At 38.0% G+C, this 25,406-nt stretch overlaps 2 protein-coding genes across 2 annotated transcripts in view; both read left to right on the forward strand.

The window, feature by feature from the left end:
- Positions 1-3,706: 3,706 nt before the first annotated feature.
- LOC131573503 (secreted frizzled-related protein 2-like) lies at positions 3,707-7,029 on the forward strand. The gene is made up of 4 exons (XM_058827510.1): positions 3,707-3,993; positions 4,511-4,680; positions 5,574-5,666; positions 6,719-7,029. Exons 1-4 carry the CDS (start codon positions 3,707-3,709, stop codon positions 7,027-7,029), a joined length of 861 nt encoding a protein of 286 aa, XP_058683493.1.
- A 1,279-nt stretch (positions 7,030-8,308) lies between these two features.
- Positions 8,309-25,406, forward strand: part of LOC131572824 (gamma-tubulin complex component 6-like) — a 40,161-nt gene continuing 23,063 nt past the window's right edge. Inside the window, exons 1-20 of the mRNA XM_058826205.1 lie at positions 8,309-8,339; positions 8,698-8,770; positions 9,615-9,749; positions 10,065-10,161; positions 10,810-10,907; positions 10,984-11,088; positions 11,283-11,351; positions 11,994-12,120; positions 12,593-12,658; positions 13,024-13,083; positions 13,465-13,554; positions 14,833-14,939; positions 16,545-16,612; positions 17,096-17,366; positions 18,014-18,104; positions 19,433-19,518; positions 19,967-20,020; positions 20,639-20,723; positions 21,175-21,360; positions 23,134-23,293. Coding sequence (XP_058682188.1) covers positions 8,706-8,770; positions 9,615-9,749; positions 10,065-10,161; positions 10,810-10,907; positions 10,984-11,088; positions 11,283-11,351; positions 11,994-12,120; positions 12,593-12,658; positions 13,024-13,083; positions 13,465-13,554; positions 14,833-14,939; positions 16,545-16,612; positions 17,096-17,366; positions 18,014-18,104; positions 19,433-19,518; positions 19,967-20,020; positions 20,639-20,723; positions 21,175-21,360; positions 23,134-23,293 — 2,020 coding nt within the window. The 5' untranslated portion in view covers positions 8,309-8,339; positions 8,698-8,705. The remainder of the gene's footprint in view (positions 8,340-8,697; positions 8,771-9,614; positions 9,750-10,064; positions 10,162-10,809; positions 10,908-10,983; positions 11,089-11,282; positions 11,352-11,993; positions 12,121-12,592; positions 12,659-13,023; positions 13,084-13,464; positions 13,555-14,832; positions 14,940-16,544; positions 16,613-17,095; positions 17,367-18,013; positions 18,105-19,432; positions 19,519-19,966; positions 20,021-20,638; positions 20,724-21,174; positions 21,361-23,133; positions 23,294-25,406) is intronic.

The following is a 25,406-nucleotide window of genomic DNA, read 5'->3' on the forward strand; positions in this document are numbered from 1 at the left end:
TTTCAATCCTGTTTCTTCCTGGGCTCTGATGGGTGGCTCCTGGTTAATCTCTGTCTGTCTCCCTGGTAACAGTCAAAGGAGAGGACACAGAGGTGGGCAGGGAGCAGCCTCCAGCCACTGTTCCTCTTATCTCAGTCCATCAGCAGGTGTCCCTTGCTCATATCCAGGAACAATAAATACAGCCTGTGGCTAAGGGAATCACCACACAGCTTTCTTCAGAAGTCTTAGAGAACAGTAGCTGGACTCCAGATTTTGAGATCTGTAACTGTATGCAGGCACTGCAATTGCCACACTAGTTAGTTAAACTAATTTTTTTTTTTTTTCACTTCAGTCAGTCTTTGTTCAAGCATCCTCTACTGATATATATCACTACAAACAGAAATACCTAGCCACCAGTATTTGTGCAATCTGAATGTGGCAACAGGAAAACAGTTCACTGTGTTCACAAAATCAATGTGTGTATATTTGCTTGATGTGTTTTCCCCACCATGAAGTGAGCAGCTGAGTGTTTGCGAAAAAAAGGAGAATCTATGGCACACAACATGAGGCCTGCAGGTTATGCTTCTGCCAACATCTGCTGAACTGTAGCACTCCCCAACCAATGGCAATAAACTCTGCATGTTCACTTTTAATAACTGTTCTGCAAGACCCCTGCTAAAAAATAAAATTATAAAGGCTTGCTGTCAAACCAAGTTCAAAGGTAACATCTGCTCATGAAGAACATCAAAATAATTGATTCAGGCAATCAATTATTAAACAGAAGCACTGTCCCTTACTTAAAAGTGACCCAGGAGTATAGTGAAAAGAATGTCAAATTGATAAATTCCTTAATAAAATATGACAGTGAAAATAGCACAGGGTAAGGAATTTGACCCACGTGAATCAAGTCACATTCCAGAAAGGAATCAGAAGCTCCCGTAAATGATTCTCTTTCCTGACAGAAGATGCCTATCAAAAATTACTGAATTATGGATAATAATCTCATTTCAGAGCCACCCTTGGACTCAATACAGTCATGGGTGTCCAGCAAAGGCATTTAGACACACACATTTTTTCTCTTGAAACTGGTGACAATTCTTCAGCCCTTGAGTCTACTAAAAGTTAGCTCTCTAAAAACAAAGTATTGAAAGGTAGTTGGATGTTTCTAAGAGGCTAAAGGAAACTTTAAAGCACAGCCCTGCAGTGGCTCATAAATGTCCTACTCCATGGGAAGCCTGGTAAGAAACTGTCTCTGAGATATACATTTATTTCTAAGACAGTTCCTATGGAGACTAAGTTTGCCAGGATAGGTATCAGCTCTTATTAGATGATCTTTGTCTCACACACTCTTGTTATGCTTGCTTCTGTTCTATCCATTAGTTGTGATGCAGGGGACCTCTCAAATCATCCCCACTGGCTCACAAGCCAGCACACAAGGTTTTGGGTACAGCCAGAGCTCAGCCCAGCACAGGCCTGCCATGGGCTGGTTTAAGGCACCGGGAAGGGGCACAGCAGCCCTCCTCCTGCAGGGCAGCACCAAGGGCACAGCTAGAGACTCAGCAACCCCTCATTAGCTGGAGTAACAACGTTGAGTCAGGTTTCAGGATGAATCAGGTTTTCTTGTAGGTTGTGAGACAGTCACTCAGAAAAACACAGAGAAAAGCATCTAAATAATTGAGAGACCAAACACTCTTTCTTACTCTATGACCATTTAGAAATCTGCATGTGATACCATGTTCCACATGCAAGAGAAAGGTTTATTTCACCAGAGATCTTGCCACCTAATTTTAGAGAGCAATCAGATGAGAGAAGTGTTACAGAAGAATATCATTGGAGACAGAGAGGAATTTGATTAATTTCATAAAATGACAAGATGAAGGGCTGTGCAGTTGGCTCAGCCTGGACCTGCCTCTCCTTGGGTTAAGCGACTTTGTGAAGTTGTTTCACTGCAAGAGCATCTGTGTGAAAATGTGGCCTGCAGACACACTTGCATAGATTTAGCAAGGATAAGACTATTACTGAAGGCTCTAACTTCTTAAGAAATACATGGAGCACCTGTCAAAGGGAAGCCATCATCAGGCCTAAGGCAGCCTGATTACGTATTCAGTTCCTCTGCTTTGAGATGAGATAACTGATACAGAAGAAACACATTTGCTGGGAAAAAACACCATTCTGGCAACAAAGCATGAGAGGGAAAACTGGCCATTGTTTTAAATACATTTTTAGTTCCTGGGACCTTGCATGCTGTCATTTTTTTCTACTTATTTAAACAGATACTGTAATTTTACTTGTAGCTTAGAGTAAAGAAGGCAGCTAAGGAGGAATCAGTAGGGGGTTGTTTTTGGTTTCAAAGATGCTAGGATTAGTAACCTAATCTTTAAGTATAAACATGTAAAGTATATGGGATGCATTGTCTAAGTCTCTACATCTCAGTATAAGCACATAAAGCTACAGTTTCTGAAGAAATGTATTTCAATCAAGCATCAGTAATACTAGATGATACACTATTATGAACATACTTATTTTAGCTTAATATCCAAGGTATATTTTACAGTAGACTGACCTACAAATTATTAACAGCTAAACATTTCTGCTAATAAATAATGTAACCAGATGTGGAAATAAAAAAAACTAATGCCTATAACTAATTGGAAAAAAATATTTTCATCAAATAAAAAAATTTCCACAAAATGCTTTGTTTAGATCTTCAGCTTTTAAAACTCATAATCTGACTTTTCATAATAGGTAAGCTACGCATTACTCAGGTCCTCTTCATCTTAACTGGTTCCCAGCTTCTCTATAGCAAAGAGCTGTATGCAGTGTTAACACCATTTCTGTGCTATGAACAGAAGAAGTACACATCTGTTATGATGATACACTTTGATACACTTTATACACTTTGCTTTGATACACTTCAACATAATTATAATTTATTAATAAATAGTTGAAATTATGCATTATTTGAGCATGTTTAAATGTAGATGGCTTCATACAAAATAATTAAAATGTGTAACTACTTTTTTCCTGAATAAATACTGATAGTCATAACAGTGCTACAAATTCTATTCTGTATTTTCAGTTGTCTATTAAAATTTATAGAAGTTGGGCCTTTAGCATATCACAGAATAGGAATCCAAATTTCCAGTCAAAATACTTGGTTAATAGCAGACGTCTGTCTCTTTTATAGTGCTTGACAAAAGAAAGTGTCTCTTCTACATTGTAAAACGGTGGAAAAGACATGAGCCATTAGCACAAGCACAACATTTTCACTTGATAAGTCAATCTGGGCTGTTTTTTTCTGTCATGTCAGCAGTGTCTGAAAACAAAGGAGACACAGATGCCCCAGGAGACAGCATGTCTGCCCAACCTTGTTTCTGGGGATCTCTTAATTTGTTTTTGAAAGAACAGAGTGAACCTTCCAGGTTCCAAAATTTAATATGCTACATAGCATGCTGCAGCCACTGACACCATGGGACATGTGAAAGGCTGCTCCAAATCAGTGTGCTTGGGGAACATACATCTATAAGTTTTCTCCACCTCCCTGGCTGTCACAACAATCCCTTGATTAGGCAATAAGACCTGGTCTTGTCTCGAGTGATTTGATAAGCAGTTGATAACCAGCAGTTCATTAAGCTCTTGGGATATATAAGCCACAAGGTTTTCAGCATGCCTCTGCACTTGAGTGGTTTGACAGCTCCCTGTTCAGCAGCCCAGGAGTCACTGGAAGATGTTATTGACTGCAAAAATCCTTGTTTTTGCCATGAATGGTTTCCTAAGAGTGGCAACAGGCTTGGACATTGGATTATCCACAAAATGCATAGCGATACCCAAGGAGATGGGCATGTGCCACAAGATTGGATACTCTGAAATGAGACTTCCCAACCTGATGGGACACACAAGCATGGCAGAGGTTATCCTAAAATCCACCACCTGGCAGCACCTTGTACACACAGACTGTCACCCTCACGTGAGGACATTCCTGTGCTCCCTGTTTGCACCCATCTGTTTAGATACGTAAGTATCAAGCACAGTACAAAACTCCAGCCTTTATTTGCTAGAACAAGAACGAAATCAAATATATGTTTATCATAATCTAAAGGTGATCTCCACTTTTTCTGAAGCAATTCTGTTAGCTTTTTTGTATTCATCAGAAAAAAAAGTAACTCATTCAACTTGTTTGCCTTGGGAACATGAATGGTGTTGTCAAAGGATATAATGTTTTATTTTGTTACAGTTGAACTTTAGTCTTATTCATTTGGGGTTGAAGCGCCTACAGGGAATAGAATAAGGCTCATACTGAAGCTTTTCTCAGGCTGTCATAAACAGAATTTTTAAATCATAATTAAATATTGTAAGCTCAGTCCATACACAGACTGCTTGCATAATTTGCATAGCTGCTGCTTCTGGAATTATATTATTATTGAAGGATGTTAAATGTCAGCAAAGACTATGTACTTTGCACAGGAATCACTGTTGCAATAGTTTCTTTTATCACTGAGCTGACTCTGCCTGGTATTTCCTCCGACAACAGGTTCATCCATCCTTGCAGGAGTATGTGTGCTGCTGTCCGGGACAGCTGTGCCCCCGTGCTCCTCTGCCATGGGCACCCCTGGCCTGCCAGCCTGGACTGCGACCGATTCCCTGGAGACGAGGACATGTGCCTGGCACCTCTTACCAAGGACTATAAATACTTGCACAAAGGTAGCTCGAGGATGGTGGAGGGGAGGGTGGCCAAACGCTGTGTTCCGGGGCATCAAGGAGATCCAGGGGACACTGTTCCCAGGCATTCTGTGATTTTGAAAATGCAGTCAAGTCTACCTTTACTGCTTCATGTGTTTGTGCAGATGGGTGACAGATGCCAGTGCTGGCAGTGCGAGCTGCAGCAGACCTCCTGTGCTGTCAGTCAGCAGTGCAGCAGGTCATGCTGTGATAGTGGAGAAGGCACCACCCTGCACAGTTGTGGGCAGTGTCATACACACCAGCACACCGTGTTTGAATTGTTTTGAGGTCTCTTTATAGACTTACCAATGGCCCTTATCACAGATGAATTTATGTATACAACAAGTTGGTTCTCAGATCAGTTTAGGAAAATTGGGATGATTTTATCTGATTTTTCTTAAAGAAACATGAGCTATCTTGGCATTAATGTTCAAATTTTCAAATGCACTCACATTTGCTAAGTTTATGGAAAAGAGTAAGATTAAGTTGCTGCTAGCACACCCAAATTCATATATATTCACAGGCTTGCTTAGCACAGCTGAACCCAGAGTGACTGACAGAATCAGCCACCTAACCCCTTACCACCTACTGTAGTTGAGTTAAAAATTATACTGTATTTGTTACTTTATTTGTTGCTGAAAATTGATCTTGTCAGTCTGAACAAAGGCTGAATGTGCATGGAAAATGAAACGCCTTTTCATCTCTAGCCTTGTTTTCAGGGAAGTATGTTGACTTTTTACCTATCATTACCAGCCCTGTATTTGTATTTTGTCTGTCATCCCAGTGGTTAAACAGTGGGTTCTCAGCTTTGAGAGAAGAAAAATAAAACAAATTATTCCATAAGATAACAATGAGACTTTGTAATTTCTTATCAGTCCTACCAAAGCCTACCTGCCAGACGTGCCCAACAGTAGAGGAATTCTTTACACACAAAAGAGTTCTTGAAGTTTTCTGTGACAGTAACTTTGGTAAGTCCTTGCTAATGTACCTGATGTTAAAGAGACTAACTCTTCTTCTAAATGCTTTAAAAGTAGGATTACAATTAGTGACAGTTTCTGCAGGGATTTCAAAGGATTAAGAGTTTGGCTGCTAACTTAGCTTTAGGTTGATTTTCAGAATAAATTCTTTCTAATCTAAACATAAGGAGAATTTATTGTGCATGAAAGATTTACTAATGATCTAGTTTCCAACCAAATAGCTGGCTTGGTCTAGTTGGCTACAGCATGCTTTATGGAAAATATTTCTGTCAAAAGCAGCCAAATAAGAAAGTTTGCTTTTTATTAGCATTTAAATTGAAAGTAAAGCTTTGATGTTATTCCAGTATATGGTGTATCTTTACTACATTTGTGAACAAGTTTTTTGTGATACCTAATTTACTGAGAAGGAGACTCACAAAATCATATCAGTAAAAGGAATTCTTACTTCCTGTTGTCTTATTGGGGTGATGAGTGGAGTTTGCCTTAGAGACTTCTTGGAAAGCCCTTTGATAGCAGTGCAAAGACTTTCAGTGACTTTGGCCAGCATTAGATGAAGAAACGCAGACAAATGTCATGCTAAAAAGTATTGATGGAGTCGAGTGGGGTAGGTAGGTGCCTATAATGAAAAGGGAATGTCTAAAAGAATGCTATCAGCAAGCTGGTTTTGCCTAGGCATTCCACACATGGACAAGGTGAATTTCAGGAAAATTGCTTGGGCAATTGCTGGGCAGTTTTGTGATACAAGAACAAGACCAACAGCTTACAATATGTAATTACTCAAAGTCTGACATAACATGGTGATGGTAAAAATAAATTACTCATATTTTTTCCTAGTCACCTAATTCAATTGGAAAAAAACCCTTTACTACATAAAATTTATTTTTCAAAAATGTTTTAAACTTCTGCTGGAAAAGGCCTCACCATACTCTGTCAGCATAAATTATGATGACATTTTAAAAGAATTATCCTGTTTTCACTGGTACTGTTTCTTATTGCATTTGAATAATGGTCTGACTTGCATTTCCTTTTCCTTTTTTCCTTAGCAGTGAAAGTAAAGCTGTCCAAGAAGAGAACAGCATTTGAGGACCAAGAGTATAACATTGAATGCCAGGTGGAATTCATTACCCAGGGCTCACTCTTGCCCTATGAAACTCAGAGTATGATACAACAGTGGCTGCTAATTAATGAAAAATGTATAGAGAGGATGTCTCCAACCCACCGTCCCATGGTGTATCTCCTTGTGGGGAATATTGAGGAGGGCATCATTTTAGTAAAACAGGTTTATCGCTGGCAGAGGAAGGACTCCCAGCTGACTTTGGCCACTCAGAAGTGGAGATACCATAAATGCTTGTAAATATTTATCATATTATTTGTAAAAAGATGATTGTGCTTCTCATGCCAAACCTATCTTGTAAATAGGAATGTATTATAAGTTGAATATAAAGCTTTAATTTCCTTTTAAATTGTATTGTAAGCTGAACTCAAATCCCAGTGTTATCACGCTTCCTTTTGGTAGTGTTACAGCTACTCTTGTCCAGTTTGAAATTTGACAGCTATGGATAAATGTTTATTTGAGTTATGATTTTAAAAAATTGTAATATGTGAAAAAAGCAGCATAAACCAGTTTCAAATCCAGCTGACTACTTTTAATGTATTTGTCTATACCACTCACTCTACCATTTTCTCCAGTTACCTAAACTTTCCTTTGTCTAATGCTTCATGAATCCTCATTTTCTCCCGTCGGAGTATTTTGAAAGGAGGCCGCCCTCTGCTGGTCAATTTTGGAATAAAGAGAAGAATAAAGAACTATACACGGTACGATTGGCCCCAGACGCAAGAAGACTTGGTTACTGGGCGTCATAAATCAGATCCCTGTTACTGAAAAGTCCTTTTTGATTTTTCAGACACATTACAAAAGTTAGTTTATAAAATTTACCCGTTCTCCAAATGGTCTGCAGGGAGCTAATGGAGTCAAAATATTTAAAAAAAAAAAAAATCACAGTAGGCGCATGATTACCATCCTCATGGTCAGTGCAGTACACTGGCATGTATAGACTACATGAAGATGGACAGAACTTGACTTAATTTTAGTTTCATAAATGTGTATAATAAATATAAATGTGTAAAACAAACACAGTTACAGGTGGTAATACATAAATTAGAAACAATTTCAATAATACAGTGTCAAATATTTTATTTTGACAAATACGGGGAAAGTTCATGGGCAGTAGATTTCTAAAATTGGCACCTGTAATGATCTGGGTTTCGGATACCTTCCCCAAAAAGTGCAGGTTTGTATTAGGTGCCTTCGGTCCAGGTTCTTACTTTATTTTTCATTATGTCGGAGGATATCACGCAGCCCGGGGCTGTGGGCTGTTTCGCTCTCGGGTTAGTTCCACGCTAAAACCCTTCCAGCGATGAGGCACCGGCACGGCCGGCGGAGCCCCCTCAGCGGAGCCCCCTGAGCGCGGCCGCGCTCGGCACGCCCACAGCCAGGGCCGGGCCGCACCGCCTCCCGCCCCGTGAGAGGCTGCCGGGCCGCGCCTGGGCTGCCAGGCCGCGGGGGGGTCCCTGGAGCCGCTCTGCCCGCGGTGTACGGAACCCTTCTGTTCCTCCTCTGTGGCTTTGTAGGTCTCCCCGCAGCTGTTTGGCCTCGCCGCACAGGTGGGTCTGTGTGCCATGGAGGGAGGGGGCGGCCGTGCTCGGAGCCTGAGCCGCTTGTGCGGGGTTCGGGGAGCTGGGGGTACCCCCGCAGCAGGAGTGCCAGCGCCCAGCTCGCCAACACTCGGCCATTGTGAAGCCTGCCTGCCTGCACCCAGTTTCGGTGGGTGCAGTTTTGTCAGAATCTGAGTCCTTAATGTTTTTCTTTAATTTCGTTCTGTAAGTACAAAGTCTGAAGTACAAAACTGTCATGCAAGCAGGTATACTCTGTACTTATATTCTCGCTGTCTAGTGTAATAGTAACTGGTTTAAGTTTGCTTCTGATGTGAATTATGTGTCTTGGGGTTTTTGTTCTGCTCAGTTGTAGCAATGGCTTCAGGAACAGCGCTGATTTATGATGAGGAGATGACCACTCACAAACTACTTTGGAGTGAGTAAGTCACTGCTGTTGTTTTTATTAATAGATTCTTAATAGTACTCATGAGAGCAGTACCAAATAAATGCACTTTCTGTAAATGTAATAGTAAGTATCTGGTGATACTTTCTTTCATTTTCATGTAAATAGAGGATCTTTCTTTTAGGAGGAAAAAAAAATATTGTATTCACAATTTGTATCTAGATACTGTAATGATTATCTGAAACTGGATTTGAGAAGCTGCAGACATCCAATCTGGGAGGCCTTAACAAGAGGTGTTATGATGAGGCATCTGAGTAGCCCCCTAAATAGTGTGTTTTAAGCTAATTAAATTGTTGATAAAGCTAAAGTATCATTGACCTTAGAAAACTATGTAGATATACTCACTCAGCTGAAACATGTAAATTACATTCAGTTAGAAATTGGTATATTACTTAAATTTGCATAAATTAGAGGAGTTCCTTTTGCATATGCAGTGCTTAGAGTTAACAGTCCATTGTTGTCTTCTCTCCCAAACCTCCTCTCTTCACCTTCATTGTAACCTACACTTTTAATTGCAGCATTCCCGTGTCTCTAGTTAAGCATTGCAGCTTTTTACCAGTGAGAGAGGAAACAAAAAATGATGCTATTGTATTGTTTGTTTGGGTTTTTTTAAGATTAATTTTTGCTTACATTTTTTAGAATCAATTTCTGACTTAGTTCCAAAACAGAAAATACTTAAAAGATTTTTTTTTCCATTTTTACTCTCATGTATCTCTCTTTTAGGGTAATTTTAAAATGGGGAGTTAAAAGCTAGGTTTTGTTAAGTGTATTAGTTACCTGTGCTGGTATAGTATAGTAATATCATTATTGCTTATTTTTAGTCCCATTTGTGATATTGAAGTGCCAGAAAGACTTTCATCCTCCTATGAGCAGCTTAGAAGTTACCATCTTGTGGAGAGATGTGTCCATGTACCTGCCAGAGAAGGAAGTGAGGATGAGATCCTGTTGGTTCACAGGTCTGAAACTTAACTTTCATTCAGATTAATTCAATGAAACAGCAGATCTCATATCTCCAGATGATATTTTGTTCCATTTGAAAAGAGTGTTTTAAAATTCAATGGCTTCCATTAATTTCAGTGAAGAATGTGTCACAATGTTGAGTGTGGCATAGGTGGTGAATTATGAATCTGCTATTCCACTAAATCTCCATTCTCACTCTGTGGGGTCTTAAGCAATGAATGCTGATTTATACATAGGAATACAAGTAAACTTCTAAAAACTATTTATAGTTGCCTACTTAAGTGTTGTGTTAATCTCTCCTTCCCCTACAGTTTAGAGCACCTGGAAGTGGCAAAAAGTACTCAGACAATGAATGAGGAGGAGCTGAAAAGGGTCTCTGAAAATTATGATGCTTTTTTCTTTCATCCGGTGTGTAAGTTAAACTGCTTCTGCTGTTGGGAGCTACAACTATTCGTGTTACTGCACCTGAGTGGCATTTTTCTAAGAAGCGGAAGATGAAAGTACATTTTTTGCTATTGATGTAGTCTCACGTTTATTTATGATACTATCATCATCTGTTTCTAGTTTAGTATAATGCTGTAATTTAAGTTGCCCAAGTATTCTGTCATCTATTTTGTAATTGCGTCATACCAATACAATATACTACTCAAATTTTAGCTCTATTTTTGTCACTTAATATCGCTGTAGACCATTAGTGACCTGCAAATCACATTTTGGTAACAATTGCTCTTAAATATTGTGGCATGAAATGGAGATGAGGTCTTCTGTGTTATGTTTCTGTAGGGGTTAATTCCTTGTTTTCAAAGATGCCATGTTATTCCATTCAGTACATCCGTCTCACATTTTTTACCTGCTCCACAGAGAACATCCTTATAAAGATTATGCTGATCACTGGTAATCATAGGGAAAGCACACTGGGACCCATGTTGTAAAGTTCTGTTTTGGCTATTTTCATATAGCATTAGTGGGGTAGAATGATGTCAAGACAATTTGCTGTTGGGATGCTAAAGCATGTCATGTGCACCTTGTTTAAGCTGATGAGTTTCTCTTTCTCAGAGCACTTACCACTGTGCCAGATTAGCAGTAGGAGCAACTTTGCAGCTGGTGGATGCTGTGATGTCAGGAAAAGTGCGCAATGGAATGGCGTTAGTCAGGTAAGAAAATACGTGAGAAAGTTTTCACTTAGCAAAATTTTTTTTGTTGTGAATAATTTATAAAATTTTGGTTCAGACCTCCAGGTCACCACAGCCAGAGAAATGCAGCTAATGGGTTCTGTTTGTTCAACAACGTTGCTATTGCAGCAGAATATGCAAAATTGAAATATGGTCTGCAGAGGTAAGTGCATGGTTGATTGTAGAGAAGCTTTTCATATGTAAACAGTTTGACATTGTACTAGTTCAGATGAATGTCTAGAGCTTTCTGGGTGTCATGTTCCTTTTGGTTCAGAAAAACATTTTTCATTTATACCTTCTGTAGATTAAGATGCTGTGGCTCTTTCTCTGAGTGTTTTCTTTTACTGATCTGTACAGAATCCTAATTGTTGACTGGGATGTGCACCATGGGCAAGGAACCCAATATATATTTGAAGAAGATCCAAGGTTTGAATGATTTTTTTCTTCTTTAATGCCAGGTGTTTAAAGATTGTTTGCCTTTCTAGAAAATACAATTTCTTAAACTTCTAAAACTAGAATCTTGCAGAACATTTACCTTGCTATTTTAGTCTCTCTGTTTTTAATTTGTTATAAAATAGAATATCTAAATCAAAATAAAATGTAAATCTGTTCTACTTTAAAGAATAACAAACAAAATAAGCAATACGATTACCTTGATTTGCCAGTACTCAGGTAATACATCTATTCTCTGTTCACAAATCTCTCAGTTAAAGTCTTCAAGTAGTAGTTGGATAAAATACAAAATACATGAGCTTTATAATTTTTTTGGAAAAGTGACATAAGTAGATTCTAGAAACAAGTGTGCTGTTCTGAAAATTCCTTGTATTTGATCTGTATGGAGTGCATGCTTACGAGACATTTTTAGCATGTTAATTTTTAGGTTCATTTCAGCATAAGACCTACTGTACCAATTTTCACAGTCTAAATCCTTTGAGAGAACTAAGAAGAAAGGATAGAATAGTTTTATTTTCTTGCTTTCAGGCAATGCAGTCACCAGGTTCAGTTTATAAAGTCATTTCCACAATCTTTTTGTCAAATTGGGTTCTTATTTTTTTATTTAATTTTCAGTGTTCTGTACTTTTCTTGGCATCGCTATGAACATCAGGAATTCTGGCCCTCACTCAAAGAATCTGATTATGATGCTGTGGGTCTGGGAAAAGGAAAAGGTTTTAACATAAATTTGCCCTGGAATAAGGTAAATATTGTTTACAGCACAACAGTACATAGTACCATAGTTTTGTATCTCATCGTTTATATAACACTTTCTGAGTAAGTGCACTGCTTCACTTGCTTGGCAAATGTCTTACACAGTGTATATCCTTCCTGTCAGGGGAATGAATGTCTGCTGGAAAATTATGGTTCAGAATGTGATAACGTTTGAAAAATAAAAGGGAGAGAATAATTCACACACTCATTTTTATTTGAATGTCTTGCCTAGCCGTCAAATCAAAAAGTGTTTCAGGAGACAGTTACATCCATTCTTGTTTAGCAGAGAACCGAAGCTCGTTAAGATTAAAAATGGTGGATATTTATGCACTTTACTTAAATAGAGGGGTTTTTACATAGGATCCCCTCATCTTTTCCTGTCTTTCCCTAAAGGCATTCATTCATTCAGCCATTCCAGCCATTCCAACTGGAAAACAGCCAGTGTTTCTCATACTTTTCAGGTTGGGATGGGAAATTCAGATTACCTTGCTGCATTTTTCCATGTGTTGCTTCCGATGGCTTTTGAGGTAATTTTTTACTGCCAAAGAGTACTTCCTAAGTGTTTCTTAAGCAGATACCATTGAATATTTTACAGAAATGCAGTCATTGCCAGTAGTACAGTTAATACATACATTTATTCTGCTGGTATGACATTGCCATGATCAACTGAATAGTATTTATGGAATTTTAGCTTTTAAATATTCAACATAATCATCTGCAACTTCTCCAGCAGAAATGAAAATAGTGTAAAAGGGTAATGTATTCAAGGAGAATACTAATTTGAGTTCATATTCTAATTGAAAAAAGAGCTGATCATGGTAAAGTTGAAATCCTGTACAAAACTGAAAATAGGACATAAAGATGTGCTACAGCTGTCTCTCTTTTATAACAGTTTGATCCTGAACTGGTAATTGTCTCCTCCGGATATGATTCTGGAATTGGTGACCCTGAAGTAAGTAACTTGTGGTCTTTATGTTGTCAGTCATGAATCTATTATGAAAACATTCCTGCTGTTTTAATGTTCTGTGATTGCTAAGTGAAGTTCACTTTGATCAAGCATCAAGCTAAAAATACATGCTTGAGTCTTTAGGCTGACCCAAGTTCATTAAACATTACAACAAGACATGTAAAGACAGATTATCCCATATGTGTAATTATTGTGCTGGTTTTTTTCACCTTCCTTAAATACAGTTGGTTCAGCATTCTGTTTGATATAATGAGAGGCAAGTGTTCTGGTGTTCCATCTCAGACTTGGGTACTTCAGATTGTTTGGGTTTCTTACCAGTGTTTTTGAATCAAGGTGTTAGCTCTTAAAATTTTTTCTTTGGTTTAGGGTCAGATGAATGCCACTCCTGAGGTTTTTTCCCACCTTACCCATTTCCTGATGCAGTTAGCTAATGGAAAGCTGTGTGTCATCCTAGAGGTAAAGAAATTTTGAAATATATTCCAAGGGGAAAGGTCTTTGTATTAGAGTATTTGTATTAGGGCAAACTAGAAGCTAGGATGCGAAACTTCTTAACCAAATAATTTCTTATTTTTATCTTTCTTTTGAGTACTAGGAATGCAAAAATGACTAAGATTTGAGAGCATTCTTATACTTTAGATTTTTGAAACAAAGGAGACATATGCTCATCATTCAAAAAAACATATCTTCCACAAATCTGTTTAGTTCTTGTGAACGGTGATTAGTCTACTGCTCTTGACAGCCCCAAACTCATTGAAATGTATTTAGTGAAGAGGTTGTGTTAGCAATTTTTTACAAGTGTACCTCACCAAGTAAAGGAGATTTTATAAAACCTTTAACCTAAAAATACTCTTACCTAGTAATGGAGTACTTAGAACCCTCTTTTTTGATTTAATGACTGTATGCAGGCTTTTTAGGAGCTCTTCCTTATTCTTTTTTTAAACAATTAAAATCTTTTCTCCTTTTGAAATCTAGACTTCAACTCCCTATTTCTGCTGCATGTTAGAAAAATAGTGGCTTTTCAGGTAAACAAGTGTGTGGTAATATTGCTGCCAACAAGGTCTTTAAGACTGAACTGTGTATTAATTGATTCACTTGACCTCTTGTTTTGCATGACCTTTCTTCTGTCATCCTTCTCTTTAGCAGGTTATTATAGATATTTTTGTCTATTAGCTGAAGTACAAATAAGCATTCACCCCTACCACGGGTGGTGTGACTGCTCCATAGGTGATAGATGGCTTCTTGCATGTCACCTAGCAGTCTTAAATCCATCTTGTTCTCCAAATTGTGCCAAACTATTAGGCAACCACATCTGAAAAGTGTCAGGCTGTGGGAGTTTTCTCTCATTTTCTCTCATTTCTCTTGTCAATTTCTACCATTTTAGAGGAAAGTGATAGCATTTGCCTTCTAATGATCTTCCACAAGGATTGTTGAAGATGGCAGGTTGTAGATGGGAATGGAGAAGTGATGTGGTTTTATGGCAAAGTAATGACTGATTTCTGAAATTACTTGAACTATGACAAAGTGAGTTCAGTCATGAGATGCCTGTGAAGTTCAGCAGGTGGCCACTAACTTACTGTTTTCATACTGAAAAATCTTTGACTTAAATATACTTGCATATCATCTTCTTTTTCTGTAAATACAGACACGTTTCAAAAGGATAGTTTATTTTCTATGTTGGAATTTAGAGAGCTGTTAACAGTACTTGTTCCTTGGTTGACACAAAATACTTTTCAGGGTGGATACCACTTGAAATCATTGGGTGAATCAGTGTGCATGACTGTAAAAACTTTGCTTGGAGATCCTGTACCTCAAATTACTGGAGAAATGGCACCTTGTCTAAGGTAAGCATATGAAGAATTTTAGAACAACTAATGTGTTTTTTAAAGAGACTAACGACATGTATGCTTTGAACATTTTGCTGAAGTAATGTTTTAATAAGGTAGTTTATAATATATTATTTTCTACTTTGGATAACTTGCATTTTTAAAAAGTCAACCAAGGTACAGTTTTATATACTTTTATATACTTTTTTTTCTGGAATTATTTCAAGTTGTGAGGTTTTATAGCATAAAAGGTCATTTTATCCTTAGGCTTTTTTATCCTGTAGAAATCTATCTCACTCAAGGCTGAGATAATCCTGCTGTAATCAAGGTAATACCAGTTAACTACAGTCAGTATTTGGGAATGTATGCAGCTGCAAGGATTAGTGCTTCAGCCCCCAGAGCTGCTTCAGTCACTGTAGTGCAGCAATTGCAGGGGCAAAGCTTTCTCTCATCAGTGAGAGTTGATGTTATGCAGAGCCAGTCTTGATGAATACTTGTCTTTCTGGAATTTGGAGCATCAAGGCCTGGGGTGAAAAAGCACTTGACTATGTAGAGTTGTATCAAGATAATTAATTTTCAAGTCTAACTTCTTTTTAGAGACACTAAGACTGTGTTTGTACTGCAGTGGAATCTGACCTAGTAAAGCATTCTCAATCTTCAGTCCCACATCTAAACAGTGTCTTTCTCTCTACCTCTCTGCTACTATCTCCTCCACATCTCCCTGTTCTGTCCTCTATCTTTCTTTCAGCTCAGCAGCTGTCCTGTGCTTTTTCTATCAGAAAGGCTCATCATGCAATTTGGTGGCAGCACCTCCCAGTTACCTGTGTTAGTTAAAACTCAGAGCTTGGATCAGCCAGGGAATCAGTGTGGATATTACATAGACTGTGAGCTGAGTTGCATTTGGTAAACTGATGGAGCAAAAGTGGTTGTTTTGCTTCCAGCACATCTCATGAGCCCTCTGTGTCCTCTTTTTCTTCTCTACCAGCTGTGGTATCTCAAATTGATATCATCCTATGTCATAGAGAGTTGATTACATACTTATCCAAGTCCAGCTCCTGAACACCTTACAAGTAACCTGCAAGTACATGGAATTTCTTCTGGATTTAATACGACCTGAATTATGTTTGTATGATAGCTAATGCAATGGGACCGTTTGCCCATAGTGCTGCAAATACCAGTGATAATAAAAAGGAGACTTCAACACAAATAATAGCAGGGTATGTGATTTGCTTAGTTCCTGAACAGATCGTCTTGCTTTTGAGTCAGTCTGATGAAATCTTTACATTGCGTAGATAAAATCTCTTGGCAAGACATTGACAGGAGACATTCAGGAGAAATTTTTCCTGAACTTATACAGGTGTGCTTCCTCCAACAGCAGGGCTGGGATTTCACTCATGTAAATGTGTGTACCTGCTCTATGTGTTCTTCACTTATCCTTTTTGACTCTCTCATCTTTTCAAGCAATGTGCCATTGACTCTCATTCTGTTTTGCATTCTTGGAAGAGATCGAAGTATGTTAATTTTCAGTTTAATTTTTTTGTTTTGCTTTTTTGTTGTGGTAAATTATGATTCCTCTTATGATTTTCTTCATTGCTGATACTGTTAATCTGGTTTATTTTTTAGTGCTGTTGAATCTATTCAAAATGTGAGAGCAGCACATAAACCCTACTGGAAATGGTTGGCTTATGAAGGTAGTTTCTCTTCATTCAAGCAAATGTTATTCATAAATGGATTTACACAGAAATTGAAAATTATTACAATTAATTTCAATGGATTAAACTAATCAAAAAAGCAGTTACTCATCAAGTGACTGATGAAGAAGTATGAGGCTTCATTCGAGGTTGTGTATCAGCTGGTCTGAAAAGAACTTTCTGAAGCTGTCAAACACTATGCCAAAAAGTAGCACTTTGATATCTTTCTTTGAGGATGCTGTTTTCTGTGTCAAAAATATGGACATAAGCTTTATTACAATATATGACCTTTCACTAGGTTAAAACAAATGTTGTAGCACTGAAAAAATAACATCTGTGTCTGGAAACATTGTAGCTAGTGCATGGGAGTAAATATGCATACTGTGAATACAGATGTATTCTATTTTGTGAATAAATATAGGCAAATATTAACACGTTGCTTAGAAACTAATACCTGTGAAACTCCTCTTTCTTTTTCTCTAGATACATCATTTTTACAAAATTTGAGCACCAAATCACACTTACTAAAGAAGACTAATTCAAGTCCCTCCACAGAACTTGAATCTAAGATAACTAACAGCAGCAACACTGTCAAAGTAGAAAGGTTTTTGGAATTGCACATGAAAAATATTCTATTTCCAGTGCCTCCCATCAAAACAGCAACAGCTGGCTCTGAAGGTTCAGAACATTTTCTCCCTGAACATGTTCAGCTTGTGAAGGAAATGGACAAAAGTGAAGTAAAAGCTCTTGTCAGGTTGGTCCTATTTATTTTATTTTCCACAGAGCATGAGAGGTCTCTGTACAGACCTCATCTAGCTCTGTGTCTGCCATGGTCATCTTTTTGGACTTAGTCCAAAAAGACTAAGTTACAGCCAGAATTTCTTCCTTTATAAAGATACTTGTGTTGTATAGCACTCATAGCCTGAAATCCTTTAAATAAATAAAGAAAGAAAGAAAAATGAATACTTTTTCTCTATAACTCTTTCAATAGAGATAGGACAGCTAATGTGAATGTATGAATTTAGAAAGAGGTTTTGCTAGGAAGCTGTCTTAAAGCTCTGCACTTACAGAGTACAGAGAAAAAATACCAAACCGCTCTGATTTGAGAAACTCAATGTTTTGTCTTGTCTTCATTTAGTTTTGACAGATCTCTGTTTCCTGAATATCATCAGACATTTTTGTTTTCTTTCCAGTGCAGAATGGAGACAGGTTTAGAGAGCTGAAGACTGTCAAGCACTGGTGTTGTCATCTTCCTGCTAGAGCAGATTTCTGAGAATCAATGTGTAGCACCTGTACAAAATATACCCCATTAATACTAACTGCACAGCACTTCTATCGGCATCCTTTTTGAAGACAGTATTGCCTCTAACCTAGTTTTTCTTTATATAATTTATTTTACAGTGGCTTTTATGCAGACCTTGTGAAAGAGGACAAAACTTTGCTCTCTCTTGGCAATATGTTTGTGATCCTAGATAAAATACTTAAGAAGGAGGTAATAATATATTGCCTTGGTCTTGGGGGTAGGGGTGGAATCGGATTCTTCTGACTATTTGCTTCTACTATATTGTTGTCCAGATACTAGTTATTATTTATCTCCCAAGTCCACAGATCTCAGATAGAATGTGTTTAGCTATGAGAGTGAGCATGCAAGATGAGAAAATTATTATTTAGGGGTAGCTGTTAAACCTCATCCATCTTTCTAATCGTCTTTGGGCAGCTCATTTTCCCGACTTTCTCTAGGTAGTCACAGAATATGCATCCCTAAGAACCTTCTCATTGCTCTCAGACTTATGGGGGAGCCAGGCAATAAGTCCTCCAGTTAAAAGGAACACAAGTTGCTGTATCAAGCACCAGTAAGCAACAGCAAGAAATCTGAAGAAATGTCAATACTTTTCCTGTCTCAATGTGCAAAGTTTACACAGTAAATTTTGACTTACATGTGCATGCACACACATACTCTTTAGTGGTGTTTTCAACAGCTCTGCTCTATGCTCTGAGTAATTCTAGTTCAGTATTTGATTCTTGAAGGGCCAGGAATGAAGAGAGGGCAGGCTTAGAGGGTGCATCTTCATATTTATGTATAAAAACTTGGATGAGCATAGAAGAAGTGAAAACAAAATATATCATAATGAGTCGCTCTTCCTTTGAGTGAAAAGCTCTCTTTAAGGTGCTTGGCCTCCAAGGAAGAGTAGCTACCACACTGGCCTCTTTCTTCTAAGACCTCTTGCTCTTGGAAGTCACATATGAAGATCCTGGAGACAAATTTCTGACATTATACACTGCATACAACTCCAGGAGAGCCTATAAATAGACATAAAAAAATAGATTTTAAAAAATGGTTACTGGTAAAAAGAAGTAGAACTTTCAATGAGAGGCAGATGTCAGTTAACTTTTTGTGCTGACAAAGAGGAGGAATGTGGAGGGGAAACTTATCTTTTTGCTTAGCTTTTAGGTAGAGCTCAAAGCACACATCACAGATGAACACTGAAGGGTTGACTGAGTAATACCTCAGTTGTATTTTCCAGAAAATAATAGCTTGCCTAGGTTAAAGAGTCAGAATATTCAGGAACAACCTTCTTTTCATTTTTCTGCACAGTTTGCAGACTATCTAGAGACCTAGTGAACATGGCCTTCCCCTGGAAAAGCTATTTTTACAGTTGCCTTCTGATATAACACCATACTTTTGAAATAATAGTATAGTTTATGGCATAATAATAAAATATGGCCTTTCTGTAGAAAATGAATTCATACAGATGTGACACTTAAAAAATTACCTGATCTTTTGCAGCATTGCTTCTGAATGAAAAATGTGTTTTGTAGGTGTGTAATGGAATTGCAGTATCACCCACAGCTGCTCTCTCTGCTGCTCTTGCACTAAGACATTCTGTTCATTTTGGATTACAAAGGTGAATTTGTATGTTTTGTGTTTAGAGCCCTTTGACAACATGTTAAAATCAAAGTGCGGCAAATACAGCACCTTGATTTTAAAACAAACAGCATGCCCACGCACGTAGCATTTTCAACATGTAATCCAGGTAACAGTGTATATGCCAGCAACAACATTTTGCCTTTCCAAAGGCAAAAAATTTGTAAGGATGATGGCTGTGCTAGCCTGCACTTTCTTTGTCACATTTCAATTGGCTTTGGCCTGGGGACAATTTCTTGATTTTTGTTTTTCCTCCCTCGTATTTGATGGAAAAATGGGGTTCCCTTGAGCTGTCCTAAATGTGTTTTATTTCAACTTTTAATGGACCAAAATGAATATACATTCTATTTAATGCTCCTAATCTACAAATAGCACTAGCTGAAAAAAAACATTACTTGTAAATGTATGTAATTTTTTGTTTCCTGCAGAGTGCTTTGTGTATTTGTTGGAGATATGCAGATGATACCAAACACAGAAGATGGGTGAGGTCTCCCTTAACTTTAGGGGGTAGAGTCCCAGCAGTTTTTAAATGTTCATAGGTGTCTGCATGCGTGATGAAATCTGCATTAAGGAGTCAGTCATGAGCTGACATTTATTAAGTTTAGCTTGAGACATAATACAAAACATCCTCAAATACATCTTCAAAGATAAATTATTGTCTCTAATGATATTTCATGCATTTGGTAGTAGGTTTAAAGTATAATCCTTCTGGATTAATTGAAATTTAGATTGTTACTGAAAATACAATATAATAAATAAGAAAATTATTAATTAAATAGGACCTGTCTCCCCTATAACTGCAGGAGGCACATATTGCTGATGTAGAGTTCCTTATTGAAAGTCTTCTTTACTTATATATAATTTTTTCCACTTCCCCTTTTTCTTAAAAGTAATATGCCAATAGTCCTTAATCATCTTTTTAAAAAAACTATAAAAAGGATTTCAGTTTTAATTGTTTACATTTTTGAATGTACTAATGCAAATAGTTATTTGCTCCTGCATTATGAATTAGTATTTAAAGAATGATGAAAGAAGATATCCCATTTTTATCCCATTGGGAAATCATTCAATAAATACTCAAGTGAGGTTTTTATTTACAGAAAAATGCTTATCATAAACATCTGTGAGAAAGAACAGTCTGAAAAGAGCAGCTGCAAACACTATATTTCTCTAAACTGGAAAGAGGTAAGATTCATTTTCTGGAGACAACATAGGAGAATTTTTTTAAAAACACAAATAATAGAATATATTTAGAAATTTATAAAATTACATTGATAATTACACTCCTTACTCCACTTTGGATCTTTGAAATTTTTTCCTGTTTGTGCCCTTGCCAGGTTACTACTCCTTCACAGAGCTTTAGAGTGTATCAGAATGCATAGGTTTGAGGAAACCTTCCAAAGTTACTGCAGCTCATCTTCAGCAAGGCAGAGTTACGCTGCAGAGACATTGAGGAAAAGATGAATAATCCTGCATGTTTAATATAAAAAAATATAAATATTGGGAAAATAGATCAGTATCCTGTTTCCTAGGACAATCAAAAGCTTTTTGAGAGTCACCTTTCTGTTTTGTTTTGTATCTGGGAATTTGGGGCTTTATATTTGCGCTAACCAATTTGTTGTTGTTGTTGTTAAAGGATGCTGAAGGAAATGATTTCTTTTCTGCTGTACTTGGATTCATTCTTCCTGTAGCATATAGTTACCAACCAAACTTAACAGTAATAGCTGTTGGACCAAACAGGAGCCTTGGAATAAGTGGGATTTCTCTGCTTGTTGCTTTACTACAAGGGTTAGCTGAGTCTCGAATTTTTGCTGTGATTGAGGTAAGAAGTGGTGCTAAGCTGTGGTACTTCAAAGTCTGGCAGAGATGCTGGTATGAACTGCTTCAAGCTGCCCAGTAGAAAAAACTGGCTGTATTTATCTTGTCTTTGGTACCCCTGAGTTCACAGCACAAACTGCCCAAGTTTCTTTCTGTCCTGAGAACAAGACAAGACACCGTTGCACACCGAGCTGTAGGCAGCTATCGCAGCCTGCACAATGGAAAAGCCGAGACATGAAAGCAAGCTCATGGTTATCTGTGGATCATAGATGTTCTGTCAGTTTGCCACAAATTCTATTTTTATCTGGGCTCCACAGCTCTGTTATCTCTGAAAAGTGGCACTTCCTGTCTGTTAAATTACTGGCCTCTTTCCATCAAATGTGATTGCAAGCAGCCCATTGTCCTGTTCATAACAGACCTCTTAATTTCCTGTCCCCAGTGCTGTACTTTGTCACACACAGCTTCCAGCCTGCAGAGCATAAATCAGAAGGGTGCCTATCCTTCAAATGAACTTAATTGGGATAATACTTAATTGAGGGCCAGAGTACCCCAACTTTATTTTTTTAGGTAGAGAGCATGGGAAAGAAAATTAAAAAATATAGGGACTTTTCCTAGGCTAACTTTCTCCATATGGTATGACATTAAGGATGCCTAAATTTACAGTTGGAGGCTGTATCCAGAGCAATGATCAGTGTCAGTGAGTGCATCTTCCATGAATTTGTCTAATCACATAAAGAACTCAATTTATACTCTGGGCCTCTCCAGCATCCTGTGGTTGTAACACAGTTTCTCCGTGTGATCTGTGAAACAGTAACTTTTGATTATTTTTGTGCCTTCTAGTTCTTCTTCAATGAAAAACAAAAAATTGTTCATGTATGCTTATTTTAATCTGTTTCCTAGCAAATACCCAATTGAAGCCATGCTATTCATTAAGCTGCCAATTAAGTGGATTCTGACTTAATTTATTCTGTAGTTTTCTCATATTGTTGTTTTAATTTACAATGCTGATACATAAAATGTCTAAGCTAAAATAATTTGTACGTTGATATGCAGTATCCATAAATAATGTATTTGCACACTACTAATTAGGAGTATGAAATGGAGAGAATTGCTGATATTCTGAAGTGTAAACTCAGACAACAAAAGAATATTAGGCATACGTGTTTAAAAAAATGATTGATACTTCTATATTGGCACTGCAGGTAGCTCCATAACAGGATCATGATTTTCTAATGCATGTGCGTGACTTTTTAGAAAACTTGAAAAAATGCTTATATCTCTTAAAAACAAAACAGTGTTACAGTCTTATAAATATAATCTTCATATAACATCAATATTTCAAATACAGGTTCTGAAAGGAAATTAGGTTGCTTTAGACTGTGAGAAGTCCAAAAGAGTAAATTTCTTGAATAAGCAAACTATATTACTATTTTTTTCTCATAGAAAGTAAATGATGCATAAAGTAAGCAAGCTCCATGTTCCCCTTAACCTCATAATATTTTCTGTCCTTAACCCAGCATTATTTTTTTTTCAGTCATAAAGGGAAAAGTGAGGTTGTTTCTCCATTTGAAAGAAACAAGTTTTACAACATATAAAAATTAAGTTTCATTTTTCAGTAAAAACCTCCATTTAAACACATTTTTATTTGAAAATGGGATGTTGCTCATTCTTGCTACTAATGCTAGAAATTTAATTACAAAAGTTTGTTTTAAAATATTTCATGTATCACTGAAACATAGAGAGCTTGGTTCACAGAAGTATTTTTTCTTCCCATTAGGACACAGAGATAAGTTTAATGCAATGTGTAGCCAAAGCCTTACTGGGTGCTTCTACACCTCCCTTTGGAATTTATGTACCTCCTACCCAAGAAAAAGTAAATAAAATAAAAGCATTAAGAGACCAGTTTCAGCAGGAATGGAAAATGCTTCAGTGTTCAGGTAAGCTGTCTGATTTTATCTTTGACTCTTACATACTGTAAGTTTCCAAAAAGATGACATGTAAATACAGCAGGGTCCTGTAAGTCAGTGGAGCCAGATTGATCTCATGTGAAACTGGTGAAATAACAGTGATGAATACTTCTAATTCTGCCACTTGAGCTGGAAAGCACCAAATTTCATAGCATAACAACTGTACCCTTGGGACTTAGAATACTGTTCCTCCAAAATTTTGGAATGAAATTATCAAAATATGTGCTTAAGGAATGGATAACAAGATGTGCCCTGGCTCTGACTGCTGATGTGTTTTCTGAATATACCGCCAAACCAGGTGATATTTTTATATGTTTAACTTGTCCACAAATAACTCAGTAATGATTAGTCATGCTGCAGGTACAGTCACAAAGAGCTGAAGATCAGGCACAGCATTTGTATAGGAATCAGGCCAGGCAGGTACCTATGTTTTCAAGCATACTTGTCTAGAAATGTTTTTTTGCTGAATGACTCGTTTTTCAACAACAACAAAAAAAAAAAGGCAATTATAAAAGTGGGCATCTCTAAAAGAAAATGACATTCTCTCTTTCAGAGGAAATGCCCGATTCCAGGGGTCTGGTTCCAATAAAAATATTCTTTTGTGGTCAGGAATTGTTGTATGAGCTTGATTAATGACTGTTTTTTTTATTGCTGTTCTTTTCAGTGAAGGAGGGGATTTAAAGAAATTGATTTCACTTCAGAATCATTTTACAAAGAAGAGGGAAAATATGAGGACTTCACTCAGCCCTCTTTTCAAGCATAAATTGTCTATACAACAAATAAAAACTGCAAATCTCCAGTGACTTAGTAGTGACCTAAGGCCACATCATGTAAATTCTCAAAATTAAACAAATATCCCAAGGCAATAGCCATGATATACCTTGTTTTGTAGTATTCCAGGTATGATTTACGGATCATTTTCAAGGGCACTTTTCTGTTATTGTGACTTCAATAATTTGCCCTTTTGATTTCAGACACTTCAAATGATGTTTATACTGGTGTTCCTACTGTGTTCAACTTTATATCATGTGGAGGAAATAAATAAATCTGTCTTTGCAGTTGTCTTTTTTATTGTTCACAGTGCTTCCCTTCTCATTTGTTTTGGTTTTCTGGTATTGCTGGTGGGGAAATGATACCCATCCTTGAACATTTCGGAATTAAAATCTCTTTCAAAAGAAAATAAAAGCTATGTGAAAGATTTTTCAGAAAGAAGAGCTGAAAAACATGAAGATGTTCTGTTTCAGTTTAGAGTTTCTTTAAACTAACCTTTGAAATCCAAAAAGGTATTTAAATTGGAAACTCAATGGCTAAACTTTAGCTTCGATATTTTTCCTGTCAGGAAATTTGTTTCCTGACAGGAAATGTTGCCATTCTCCCCTCTCGCGCTGTCTCCCCTAAACGCCACCTCACCCTCCCCCCCCCTTTTTTTTTTTTTAACTCAGCCTTTTCAATGAAAAAGTATTTCCTGACAAACAGCTCGGCTCTCCCTGCCCTTGTTTAATGGAATTTATAGTGTGTGAATCACAGAAATGTTGCATTTTGATATGTATTTTTCTAAGCCTTTATTAAAACATTAATTAAGAGGGGAAACAATGTACTCTAGGCAAATTTGTTTTAAAAGACTGTCACCAGGCTGCAGTTGCCGCCCGGAGCTCAATGAAGCAGCGTGCTTCATTGCTTTCCGGCACTAGCGTGTTGTTACATATTTGTCAGCTGAGTGCCAGCACCATTTCGGGTGAGCAGCGCAGGAACAGTTTAGAATTCCCGACCGGCGCACGGGGCTGGTTCCGTGCGCTGCTGCCGGCGCTGAGGCCGCTCTGCGGCAGCGCCGGGCCTGAGGGCGGCCCCGGGGGGCGGGGCGGGGCGGGCCCGGTCGCGCTCGGGTGACGTCGGCGGCGCCGGGCGAAGGCGGCGGCGCCGTCCCGTTCCCGCTGTCCCGGGGAGCGCCGCAGGTACGGCCCGGGCGGCGGCGGGAAGGGCGGGAAGGGCGAGGGGCGGCTCACGCGGGGCGCCGCTGGTGGCGGGGGCTCGGGGGGGTTGGCGCGCCGTGCTCGGGCCCAGCTGTACGCTCGGGGTGAGCCCC

Source organism: Poecile atricapillus, chromosome Z, assembly GCF_030490865.1.
Source record: "Poecile atricapillus isolate bPoeAtr1 chromosome Z, bPoeAtr1.hap1, whole genome shotgun sequence".
NCBI lineage: Eukaryota > Metazoa > Chordata > Aves > Passeriformes > Paridae > Poecile > Poecile atricapillus.

Coding starts and splice junctions, on each gene's coding strand:
- LOC131573503 (XM_058827510.1), top strand. CDS start 3,707: ATGTTATTGACTGCAAAAATCCTTGTTTTTGCCATGAATGGTTTCCTA. Junction 4,681..5,573: donor CTATAAATACTTGCACAAAG/GTAGCTCGAGGA, acceptor ATTTCTTATCAG/TCCTACCAAAGCCTACCTGC. Junction 5,667..6,718: donor TTTCTGTGACAGTAACTTTG/GTAAGTCCTTGC, acceptor TTTTTTCCTTAG/CAGTGAAAGTAAAGCTGTCC.